This window comes from Sipha flava, unplaced genomic scaffold, assembly GCF_003268045.1.
Source record: "Sipha flava isolate LNK unplaced genomic scaffold, YSA_version1 114_pilon_pilon, whole genome shotgun sequence".
Lineage (NCBI taxonomy): Eukaryota > Metazoa > Arthropoda > Insecta > Hemiptera > Aphididae > Sipha > Sipha flava.
Window position 1 is genome coordinate 1,117,195 of NW_020271737.1, and position 13,454 is coordinate 1,130,648.

The 13,454-nt window shown below is 29.8% G+C and overlaps 1 protein-coding gene across 2 annotated transcripts; it reads left to right on the forward strand.

Moving 5' to 3' along the window:
- The first annotated feature begins 78 nt into the window (after positions 1–78).
- Positions 79–12,990, forward strand: LOC112690883 (ankyrin repeat-containing protein kinase A-like). Of its 2 annotated transcripts, none has more exons than XM_025564997.1 (5): positions 79–323; positions 460–625; positions 817–970; positions 10,202–10,277; positions 10,703–12,990. In XM_025564997.1, the coding sequence occupies exon 5, from the start codon at positions 10,775–10,777 to the stop codon at positions 12,659–12,661; it is 1,887 nt and encodes a 628-aa protein (XP_025420782.1). In that variant the 5' UTR covers positions 79–323; positions 460–625; positions 817–970; positions 10,202–10,277; positions 10,703–10,774; the 3' UTR covers positions 12,662–12,990. The 2 variants fall into 2 exon arrangements, with proteins under 2 accessions (XP_025420782.1, XP_025420778.1); XM_025564993.1 differs by lacking the exon at positions 79–323 and adding an exon at positions 9,575–10,020 and having other exon boundaries at positions 390–625.
- The last annotated feature ends 464 nt before the right edge of the window (positions 12,991–13,454 follow it).

Consider the following 13,454-nt stretch of genomic DNA (forward strand, 5'->3'; position numbering starts at 1 on the left):
GCCCACCACTAAACGTACCCCACCGGTTGATTCAACGCGTCGTGTTCTCTACAGGGGCGCTCCGGTGGCGTGCACGTTTTTCTCCGTCTCACTGCGCGAGCGAAATTATCACATGTATAGGTAATAACCTTTTAACGCATCGCGCTGTACCGTTTTATAATACGTTTACTCGTATAGCAAGTTGCTGATCATAAAATAACGCGGACGTAACCGTTCGAGGTGCAGTTCCGGAACAAAATCATGCCCATATGCAGTAAGTGGCCTCCGAGTACTGATCACATGGTGATATGAAGTGATATGAGTCACGGATGTGTAAACATATGGTGAGTAGTTAGCGGTTGACGTTTGATAACGTTCATGATATCATGTGCGTGTCGGTAGCTGTCATTACTCATAATTTATAACTAGTTCCTACGCTTATTTTGCGAAGTTGACGTTCAATTAAATGTTATGTACCAGATATTGCAGTGCTGTGTTTAATGGTCAAATGCAAAATGCGTGATAGAGGCATCTTCTACACTCCAGGAATACATTGAATTTGCATCCTCAGCAAAACAATTTTACGGTATTTTAAGCAGTTGAAGTTTATGCTGACTGTCGGTGTGTTGCAGTTAAATCCAGGCATGTAAGTATATCGGTTATTTCTTCCCGTCTGTCTGTATATTGAACAGTTGATTCCAATCTGTATGTTTTGAAGCCTAATGTGTGATATGCATGGCTGTTCTTTTATTGAATAACTATTGTTATGTATCTATTATGATCAATTAAAATTACTTTCATGTACTTAAATAAATACTATGAGTTTGTTATTTTTAGATTTCACTTATTACAACTTTTTTTAATCAATGATTAAACATACTGTTAAATGAAAAATTTAATCAAATACTGTTGATTCAAAGAAACGTCCACTTAATAGACATTATCAGTCAACAATTCTATTATATAGTTTTCAGTTTGTCATCAATAAGAGGTAACTATTATTTCAATTAAATAAACAGTTTATAATATAGTAATATAATTACAATTGCATACTTTAATAACTATTATAAAAATTTGAAATATACAAATATTTATTTCAGTACGATATCTTATGAATTTAGTAATCCTTTTAAATTTTTAGTTTAATCTTTGATTTTAAGTAAAATCAATAAAAATTAAGATTTTTGCTCCTGTATGTGGACTACCATCATGTTTCTGCTCTAGTATGTGGTATACAGTTTATGTAGACCGTGTAGTATATTAACATGTCAAAAAATTAATTAATTTAAAAAAAATAATTATGAAAATCTCCCCCACGATTGCATTTTCTAGCTTATAACATTTTACTACCAAATTTATCGCATGTTAATGTGTTTTTGGCAATGTCTAATAAGTTGAGTCCTCTTAAAAACGCAGTGGCACTTTCTTCACTTTGGCCAACAATCAAATAAAAATCTTTTTAATTGCATGATAAATATAATAATAATAAATAAATAAAAACTATAATTTATTAGTATAATGAACACTTACACATAACCATATTATACAATCAATGACAGATAGATACCTAAAAAACTTATTAAGTACCTACATATTTGTTTTGAATCAATAATTTTAACTTTATAATTTATTTCTGTATCTACCTAATTTAAACAACTTTATAGTGAGAAAATGGCATATATAATCAGCAACCTTACTTACTTATACTATACTACATGTGATTATATTTAATTTTTTTTTTCCACTCAAATATATGGTTTAGGTATATGAATTTAGTCCGCATACATGTGCAGCACCAAATAAAGTATAGTCATACATTTTGATATGAAATAATTGTACCACTTATTTATTTTAACACTGGCATGGTTTTACCTTAAATTATATATTAGTATAATAAAAATTGCTCTTAAAAGTTAATTATAATTATTATATAATATTTTATATTATATAATTATTATAATTATTATTATTTCTCATAATATTTATTATTGAGTGATTTAAAATTGTGTTTTATTTTTTTTATTGATAACTAGAGGAAAATAATTTTCAGAAATTATTGAGGTTTAGTATCTTTATAGACACTGTGTTTGCAAAGACTATTCAATTTTTAATGGGTGTAAATATTTTTAAAAACTTCTTGTTCTCTTTACAATAATATACCTAACAGGATACAACTAAAAAAATAATTTATATAATATAACATTGTTAAATTCAGAATTCTAAAGAAAGAAATTGAAAAAGGGCAACTATTTTACCATTATATCTTATATATGAAAAGGTATAAGTGAAGGATTACTTTTTAGTGTAATACCAAGTTGTAGGTATGATATTAAATTTGACTACGTACACATCATAATCATTTCAACACATCAATTAGTTATTTGAGCATATTTACTGCAATGAGAATATACTATTAATATATAATATAATTTTTTAAGTTTTATATATATATATACTCGTATATTATAGATTTATTAATTTTTATTATTTTTATATTTTTTTAAATACTAATATTAAAAAGGAGCAGATATAGCATAGACAAGCATTTTCCATGTAATGTATACATCATTGATTTAATTGCCTATATATAAAAAAAAAAAATTGACAGTCATGTAATTTACTCGTAATTGACAAAATGAATTGTAAACTATAAAAAAAATATTATTTATGAAAACTAGAAAAATAATAATTAAATAAAATGGTTAGTAATTTAAATAATTATCTTATACTAATTATTAAATATAATTATTTAACTAATCATTTTTAGATAAAAGTACTTGAATTAACATTTTAAACATTATATCAGTGCGGAGATTTGTTTTATAGTTATAATATTGCTGTCATTAATGTCAATAAGTAGGGACAGTTAGAGAAAAATATTTTAAATAACTAGGTAAAAAAAAATATATATATAAAAAAATACTCAATGTTATCAAAAATGTATTACTAATAAAAATATGGTTCTTTCTTTATGATCAAAATTTAAAAAATAGCAATGGAGGATACTCAAGTAAAGTATTTGGGACAAATAAAGAAAAAAAAATTGTTCCAAAGGTTGTATGGGTATATCAAAATAAGTGAATACAATCTTTACTAAATGTTAATATAATTAGTATAATTATTATCAGTTATAATATTATATTAAATGTAATTACTAGACATGTTTAATAAATTAAATAGTCAACTGCGATAAAAATTAATTATCTATGATTTTTATTTATTTTTTTTATCTATTAGAGTAAAACTACTATCTTTAAAGTTTTGTACAATAAGTAGGTTTGATAAACGACATAGATAATTATAGTTAACAGCAGTGCTTAGAAGGAACGCGTTCAAAGGAACTTGTTCATTTTCGTTCCATTTTTAAAAACTTGTCGGGAACTTAGTTCCTTTTTCATGTTTAAGAACATATTGAAATTTTGTTCACTTTTTAGAGGAACATGAATGATTTTTTCAGTTCCTTTCTACGTTCATTTATTTTCAATAAAAGTAACTTGTTCAAAAATTCTATCCAGAAGTAATAAACCGCAAATATGTTAAAAAAAAAAATTCGTTAAAACAAATTACTTTTATTCCCAAAAAGCATATAGTTATATCAGGGATATATAAAAAGAAACAATGTATTACATTATAATTTATTTTATGTTTTTATAATATTTTCTTCACAATTCAAACTCTTCAATATTTAAATTTTAACTGATATTACATAATACAAATATTAAATATAAGTAGATATAATACTTATGCAATAGTAAAATATTACACTAGCAATATATCAAATTAGCTATCTAGACAATATATATCATATACCTGTATCATAGTACCTGTGGCTCTCTAGTTTATTATTTGGGCTGTTATCTTTGAATAAGTAATCACTAATCAGCGATGTTCATATTAAATTTTTTGAATGTATACTGTCAAAAATTTCCCTTTAAGTCTATATTAAATTAATAAAAAATAAGAACCAATAAATTATGAAAATGGAAGAATGGTATTCGTAACCTGTATTACTATTGTTCTATAGTATATTTTATTAACCATCTCAATTTAAAGTTGAGTGAAAATCCTGTTGATATTTATCACTAATTATAATTAAATTTACTTGAGAGTATAAATTTTTTTTAAATTTTTTTTATTAAAAACTTTCAGTATAAACTATTATAGTTCGACAATTACATATTGATAGATACAGTGATACAATAAGTAATACTTAGCATTATTATAATTAGCATAATGAACATAATGATATAATAATAAATAAAATAATAATGTCAGATAAGAAATAAACAAAACGGAATATTAGTGTATATAATAACAGAAATAATATTAAAAGTAAATGTCATAATTAATTGGTTATTAATATAATGGAGAGAAATAAATTTACTATGGAGGTTAAATCGGATAGGAATTTTGAAAGAGCTAAATTTAAATTTGAGTTTTGCGGATTAATTTTCGGTTTTGAACCAGATGTAGCAGCGGCATATAACGGAATGGATTGATGGGGGTCAATGGGGAGGGACTCGGGAAATAAGTTTTTTGTATATATATTTTTTTTGGAGTTGGAAGACTTGATTTTGTGATGATTTAAAATATAAATATAAATATTTAGAATTTAGTTTGGTAGAACTGGCAACCCTTGAAGCTGACCGTATGATTTGCAGAACAGTGGACGCATTTAGCTGGACTGGAGTGATCCTTGGTGCAACTATCTGACTCATGAGCCTCACCGCATTTGACGCAACGTGATGGGTGATGGCAGTATTTTGGCGTGTGATCATTGTCTTGACAATTGAAACATTGCGACGGACCGTATGTCATTTTGTTCGGTTTTTTAATCACTACATTCGTGTTTAATAATGAAAAGGTGTTGTAGATATGTTTATTATTTACATTGGGTTCGATGTCGACAAAAAATATTGTGAGAGGACGGTTATTTTTTTTAATATTGCGAACTTGCCACACTATGTGTCCATTTTCCGACAATGCGGACGAAATGTCAGCACTGAGAGTGGAATGATAGAGGTTTCTGATATACTCGTAGATCCTAAATGGACGTTGGCAGCGAGGACGAAAAGAATGGAAACTGGCATTAGTTTCCATCAAATAATTTGGCTATTCATTGAAACGGTCTTAACACATCCTTGAATGCGAAAAAGTTATTTATGTTCCTGATGTAAAGAGGGGGAGCCGGGGGCTCAGTCTGGTCAGAGGGTAGAAATGAAGATACAACAGTGACTTCGCGGGAAGATGGCGCCGCACCTAACACAAAGTCATCGTTAGTGTCGAAGTTAGGTTAGGTGAGGCGAGAACAGCGAAACGGTTTGATGAGGTGAAAGTTTTAGTCTTTTTCTCCTCGTGAAGAGGAGAATTTGGAGAATAACTGGCTAATATTATTTTTGATGACGTAGGCGTACTTTATATATAGACTGTGCCTTTATTAACCTTTATTACATATGTGTAGGCACCTATATTTTAAATAATAGTTTTATTATCCCGTTTGGTAGACAGGTAATAATAATAATGACAATAAAACAATATCTGACCGTATATTTGAAAATAGCCTATAGTGTTTAAATTTTTTATCATTCACTGGCTTGTTGCCGCTATAAGATCTTCAAAGTTTCATACTAAAAATGTATATTTTTTATTGATAATCTACTTTCCCTGTTAAACATGATTTATTTTCGGCTGTATGTAAACTACGGCGAAATTAACTTTTTTTTAAAAAGGTCGATGTGTACACTGCGGCAAGAAAAAAAAATTAACATTATACAATTTGCGGCAATTTATTTTATATACCTACCTATGTACGTATGTCGTTTAATTAATTATGTTATGTTGGGTCTTACGTGTTCACATGAATTATTACCACTTATTTTTAATTCATATTTAAATTTGAATTTAAAATTATTTTACACTATTAATTGTTTGCCATTCTAATTAAACATTATTGAAAACTCTATCACATCGAATTATAATATATTAAACTTTTAACTACTTCTACTGACATCTAACACTAGTAAGTAGGTACTAACTGGTATTATCAAACGTAAATGAACCAATATTCAGTATGTTTCATTAAAACTTATAAATACATTTGAATTTATTTTACCATTTTGTACGCTAGATGCAACATAATATAGTTATTTAAACGATGTACGTATATAGGTATACTTAAGTACATATTACATATAGGTACATATTTTTCATATTACATACTATATAGTATAAAATATCGTAGGTATATCAAATAAATCGTCGCAGATTGTATAATTTTTTTCTTGCCGCAGTTTACCATCTCCCTTATTTTCAATCAAATTATATTTACTTAGAACCTAGCTGTACGTAAGAATAAAAATATATCTGAAGGATAGAACATTCGATTTATTTATTTTTTTAATTTTAAGACTATGTACACAGTTGTTGTTATTAATGTTGATAATATACTGTACCTTTCAACGAATTTTATATCTAGAAAACATTTTTAATAGATTAATTAAATTCGAAAATTGGTATAGTGTTCAATTGCATAAGATATAATGAAAGATATATCTATAGATAAAGTCAATTTCCTAGATAGATATAGACGAAGATAATATTTATATTATAGACTAAAAATATGCCAAAATTGCACTACAAATATGTTAAAATTGCAATAAAAAAATACATTAAAATTACGTAATAAAATCATATCAAATATATGATCATTAATTACTTACTTAAATAATATTATTGACATTAATATAATATTTAAAAAATATATAATTTTTCTGAATTAAAATTTATAATTGTATAATATCTCTAAATTGTGTTCTTGAAAATTATATTGTCTTTTACTTAAAATATAATGAATGTTTATTTAATGAAAAAGTACGTTCAACATCTACACTTGTTATTGGTGCATATTTAAAGTAATTTAAAAAAATTTGGTGTTACATCTAAATTAAAATTTTGATTTTCTGCCATAACTTCATATTATGTTTTAATAGTTTTATATTCTTCATTTTTTTCTAAGACATATTTTAATTTATCTTTAACTTTTTTCCTATTGGGACTGCCGGGAATATTTATTAAAATATTTTCAACTTCACTAAATATGATTTAACTATCAAGTAATTGTCTATTTGATTCCTCTGAACTTGTTAGTTTTGTGGATAACTTAGATAAATATAATTTTAAAATTGTTAAATTACATTTAATTACACGTAAAAACTTACGTCGTAATTGTATTTTTATTGTAAAATTACTTAAGAAATAATAATTTGTATATTTTATCATGTAAAGTTTACAAAAATTGCAAAATCGTTGTAAATTGCAAAGAATTGCATTATTAAATTAAATAGGAGACTGTAATTAATTCGATTCGTATACTCGTATATATTTGATCAGATTTGATTTTCCTGGTATCAATATAAAGTTGCAATATCAATTACATCCGGTCTTTAATTATAAAATAATTCTTATTATGATATATTTCCTTAATTTCCTTATTTTCCCAGAATTAATGCGTTTAATATAAATTATTTAAGTATAAGTATGATTTAATCGTATGTAATTTGAATTTTTAGTATATTTAGGAATTATAAATATATCGTTTTACAATTGAATTTATTTTATATACACATAACTTTGTACGTGTCTAACTATAAATAACTAAATGCATTAGTATAATATTAACAAATAAATATCGTCGTCGTATGCAACAGATGACTGATATAACCTTGAAAAATCTAATTTTTTACTGTAGCACGATTGGCCGAAAATCTGCTCGTTTGTTCTGGATGTCCTTCGTCATTCAATAACGAAAGCGTTTTGGCTTAAATAATGTCCATAATTTTGATTGGCAAATCCTGAGGTTTTTTATGGTCATCAATAAAATTACCTAACACTGTTAGGTAATTACAAAAATTACTGTTGATTTATAATTAAATAATACTATAGTTTTATATTTATTTTTTCAACTAAAATGCTGATTTTGTTATGTTTTAATCATATAGTCAACACATTCTTAACCACTAGTGAGCCCATAGATGGTTATTTGGAGATCCACGGGGTGGATATAACATTTTTATAAAAAAAATTCCAAGAGTAATATTTTTCAAATAATGGTTTAGTAAAAAAACAATCTGTAATTTATTCTTATATTTTAGCAATGGTAATATTTTTTGTAAATTATAATTAAAATATTAGATAACAATTTAAGCTAAAGATTTTAATTGCAGAAGAAAGGGGTGGGAGCTGAGCTATGATTAAATTCAATGGATTCCAGAAAAGGTTAAGTGGATTTTAACGTTTGATAACCGTGTACATATAATAATGTAACGAATTAAATTGTAAATATATTTATATATATCCTTTCTTAATATAAGTACTAAAACCAATTATTAGGTATCTGTGATTAGTGTAATTAACATTCCAGTATTCCACACGGATTAGTCATTAAAAAGCGCTTATTATTTCTACAAAAATTAGCATTGTTAATGAATGTACGGGAAATCATTATTTATATTTAAAATGTTTCAAAGTTTTAACGAAAAATTCCATTTTATTGTTTACATGGTATGCGTACATTAAGATACATACTGACTATAAAACGCTCGTAAATCTACACCCTTGAATGTGTCAATAAAAAAATAAAACAATTATTATTATATATCTATTAAAACGAGTTTGACAATATAAAATTATCATAAGCTATATGAGGAATGGAAATGTATAAAAAACCAATTTAAAGAATACAAAATTCCAACCTGTAGATTATCTAGAATACTCTATTTCGTAAGGCAAGATCCAGGCTTCTAACTGCCAGAATTATGAATGTATCTTTCAACAGTTTTAAAACAAATATACAAATATTAATATTGTCTATGCATTGCGACAAGCGTATTAAAATCTCGAAAATAATATTCAATAATATAGAAACGGCGAGAGTTATTATCACGTAATATATTCCATAATTATACAAGTAAAAATATATTATGCTTTTATACATATATTTAGAAATTATATTTGTATTTAATTAGTTGTGTTTAGTAAATATATGAACTACTGTTTAAACGTGTTAAATATTATTGTATTATGGTTTGTTCAAATTTGTTATTCGACTATAGTTGAAATAAAAATAAAAAAATCGTAAATATTACGAAGACGAAAAAAAAATTTAATTCGAAAGGAAAATAAATATAATATTTTTATATAATAAATTTATATAATATAAAAATTTGCCTCGTACTTAATCCGTTACTTTGTATAGTATATTACTTATAACAAATTTATGACCATACAAATATGAAATTATACCAAAATAAGTATATAAAAACCCGATTTTGTTTAAAAAATAAGAAATTGTTGTTTTTTTTTTATAGTTATAAAAATTTGTCCTTTGATTATTATTAGTATGACTGCAAATAGATATATATTTTATTTATCAAATATTTTATAGTAGAAATTAGTAGTTATACACACACACACCACACTCAAATATATTTTTGATTAGTTTGGATTTTTTTAAAAATATCATATATAATTTTTCTCAAATGTTGCATCCATTTACTACAACGCATTGATTTTCATAGAAAATTGTATTCATTTTAAGTGTCAGGTAGCAACACCGTTTTGCAACCGTACCACAAAAAAAAAGGATCTACACAATTGTGACCTACGCATGGCAGACGCAAAGAGAAGATCTATTCTGTAATTGAGGTTTCCGATGCGAGTGTGAAAAACCAGTATAGGGAGTACACAATACGTCAATACATTATCGACCACCCGCGCCTTAAGTCGTTTACATTAGAAAATTCCGTATCGAAATAATGACCACGTGTTCAATTACCAACACCGCCTCCCATTCCCATTTACCTATTAATTATTATGATTCCCCATATCATGACACAGTAGCTGCCGACATCTGGGTAGCGATGACAGTTGTCGTTCTACCTTCGTACCGGTTCGATCGAAATACGCTTTCCGTGAGCCTTCGCCGCGTGTGCCACACTCCAAACACTTGACGTATCATCCCATCACCCGGTCTAATACGGAGAGGTAATTTTTTTTCGCGCATTATTTCACAACCAGCTCAAATTAATTTTAATAATTATTATTTGTATTTTTATTATTATTATAATTATCATTATTATTATTATCACCACCACCATCATCATCATCATCATCATCATCATCATTATTATTAATATTTTTATTACTATAATTATTATTATTACAGTATAACCTGCTTATAAAAGAAATCGCTCGGTCCCGCCTAATTTTTCCGTTATAAAGAAACAGAAAAAAAAATCAAGGTATGTATACATAATTTTAAACCAAATCATTTATAGGTATACTAATTATAAATAAGTATAAATGATTTGGTTAGATTAGGTTAGGTATATACTGTACTTATACAAACTAAATATATCTTTATTTTAATATTCACATTTTTATCTTTTAACTCATAACTATTACTATAGCAAATACATTTATAATTTATAAAATACTAAGTGATATTTGCTTGTTTTTGATGATTAATGGCTACGTGTTTTTGAGTTTTTGCTGTTAATTCTAATAACATAACATTTAAAACAACGGCTAAAACTACTAGTAATTCTTCCGAATACTAGATCCTCATTTTTAAACCGTATATGATTGCATTGTTGAGAGTAAATAGTAGCTATAAGAAGTTTTTATCGTAGTATTATTATTATTATTATAATTATTCTATTTATAGACTACATTATTCAGATACGCTCGTCGGCGGGAGGAATTTTGTACGCAGAATTCAATAGAATCCAATTTAACGATGGACAAACGACCGTATCTCAGTCAGAACAACTGGAACCAACATTATGCGACTTACTTTGTCAGTCAGGGCAATCCATCCGAACAGCGCGCTTGGATGCAAAACACCAACGTTAGAACGGGCTCCGGCGGATCGTTGCCCAGTCGAGTAAACGAATCAATCGGTTTCGACGGTTTTCCGCCGATCCCGGTAATCGGTTCGTATGGTAATCCGCCATCGCAGTCGACCGCATTTTCGCGTCCCACAGAACACGTCTCCTACGCCGGAACATCTAACGACTCGGCCTCATCGTTTTCCACCGATTATTCGGTATTCGTATCGGCCGCAGAGGTGGAAAAAGTTTTCGGGGACATGATTTACAACGGAAAAAATAATCCTGAACGACTATCGCGGAACACGCGTGATTATCCGCAACAAAATTATATTCACGCCAACACCAGTATCTACAGCGGCAACAACAACAATGGAAGCAGCAGCAGCAACAACTACGTCAACAACGGCGGAAACAGCAGCATCGGCAACAGCAACTACGTTAAACAACATACAATGTGGTCGAATAGCGTTTACTTGCCCGAGAACCGTTCGTCGTACCGTAACGTTGAAGATCCCGGGTCGCAGCATTCGCCGCAGATGCAATTTGCTTTGCAACAACCGCAAAACGTTGTTTACGGTGGCGAACGAACGACGTGGCGGATGAATCCACCTAGCGTGCAGGAGGAGTACGGGAACCGTCGCGCACCGGTCACTGGTTTCGGTTCTGTCCGATTGCAGTCGACCGCGGTTACCACGGCGTTTCCCGGTCCAACGGAACCCTTGTACCTGGAAAGCTCTACCGAAGTCGCGAACGATTTGTTTTTCGACGACCGTCAAGGGCATATGCCGTCGTTTCTCGCGGAACAACTTATCGACATGATGAATGAACAAACATCGTCGTTCTCGGAACAACCTGACGACGTGATGAGCGCACAGACGAACGGCTACTGCAGTCCGGAGTCGCCGTCGAAAAGCCATTACGGTCCACCACCGAACAATATGAATAGCGATGGCAACGGTTACAGTGCCGACGGCGCGCAACCGGCGCGTAACCAAAATCATTACGGTGATTCCAATGGGACCGGGCGCGACCGATCGCCGCATCACCGAACTGTCGTGAGAGACTTCGATCGGAGTTCACAGCAATCGCTACGCTTCGAAAGCGGTGCACGAATGTCGACCGCCCCCATGGATAATAAATATTCCTCGGTTGTAGGTGTCAACACGATTGTCAACGCCGGATCTTCGTCGGGTCCATACAACAGCTACGACACTGATTATCCTGTTGTCGGGGTTTCGCCGAGCGAGGCGGACAAGACTGCCAGTCCGACTGGCACGGAGTCCGCGTCATGCCCTCCCGTCGACAGCGGGCCGATTGAAAATCTCGATTTTACCGAACGTCCGAAGTCCGAGGCGGTCGTTAACGGGAACCCGCGGATTGCCGACAGCAATGCGAATGCATCGCTGCCAGCACGATGCCACGGACCGGAGAGTAACGAAACCTCGGCATCGCCCGTCGTTACTGCTGCTACGTCAGTACCGTCGGTCAATATATCTAAAATCGAAACGGTCGAGAAAGTGCCGACTTTGAAGTCGGACTGTGATAATAGCGGTTCCAAAAAGGTAATCGCGAACGAAACAACAGACCATAATCAACCCAAGGAGCAACTGCACCGTGGCGTCAAACGGCACCGGTGCCAAGACTGCGGTAAGTGTTTCAATTATCCACACGAATGGAAACTGCATAAAAAAACGCACATGAATGTCAAGCTCTATACGTGCCATAAATGTAGGGAATCGTTCCCCCTACTGTTTTTATTCGAATCCCACAATTTTCGCAAACACTCTAAATAATACAGACGTATAATCGATCTTATGCCAAGATCCTTGGCCCTACCGTCTACAGTATATACTACAACTTGCATTGCATGCATATTATTCTTGACAAGTATTATAAAACATTAAATTCAGTATTGGTGTCGCTAAACTACGTAAGAAAACGAGCACTTATTTGCCGATATTTATCAGCTCAAGTTGTACGCAGTAAACAAGTTTAATAGAGTTTCAATTTTCAAGTTCATCGATAGCTGTTTCGAGAACATTCGCTTCTAGTTTTAAGTAGTTCTAGTATATATATGCACTCAAGGTGTTTTTGATTTTAATTATTTTTGATTATAATGAAAATATAATAGGTTTTTAATAAACATTTTCACTCTATATTATACTAAATCGTATAATATCCATGTCTGTCATAAACGCCTTGATGTATATTTATTCCATTTATTTTTTGTTAATATGTATATATGTATTTATTGTTTTAAAGAAATAGGTAAGTTATAAAAGTTGTATTTTATTTGTTCACCTAGTTGTCTTGCATTGTTTGTGCATGCGATAAGTATTGCTGAGTAAGATTAACTCCTACTCGCATTTTTAATTACTTAAATATTATATAGGATATATATGATATATTTTTTCTTTATTGATGGTTTATTATTATATAATTTTTTACTAGTGTAGTATGCTATTCATTTTAATTTCATAGTTGTGTTTGTATAAAGAAATAAATACATCAATTGTATAAGATTTCATACAGATGTTAACAGTTTGATCACAGAATAAACATATATTTTAAATAATGAACCTGTTT

Bases quoted from the DNA above. Each gene is read 5' to 3' on its own strand.
- LOC112690883 (XM_025564997.1), top strand. From the start codon at position 10,775: ATGGACAAACGACCGTATCTCAGTCAGAACAACTGGAACCAACATTAT.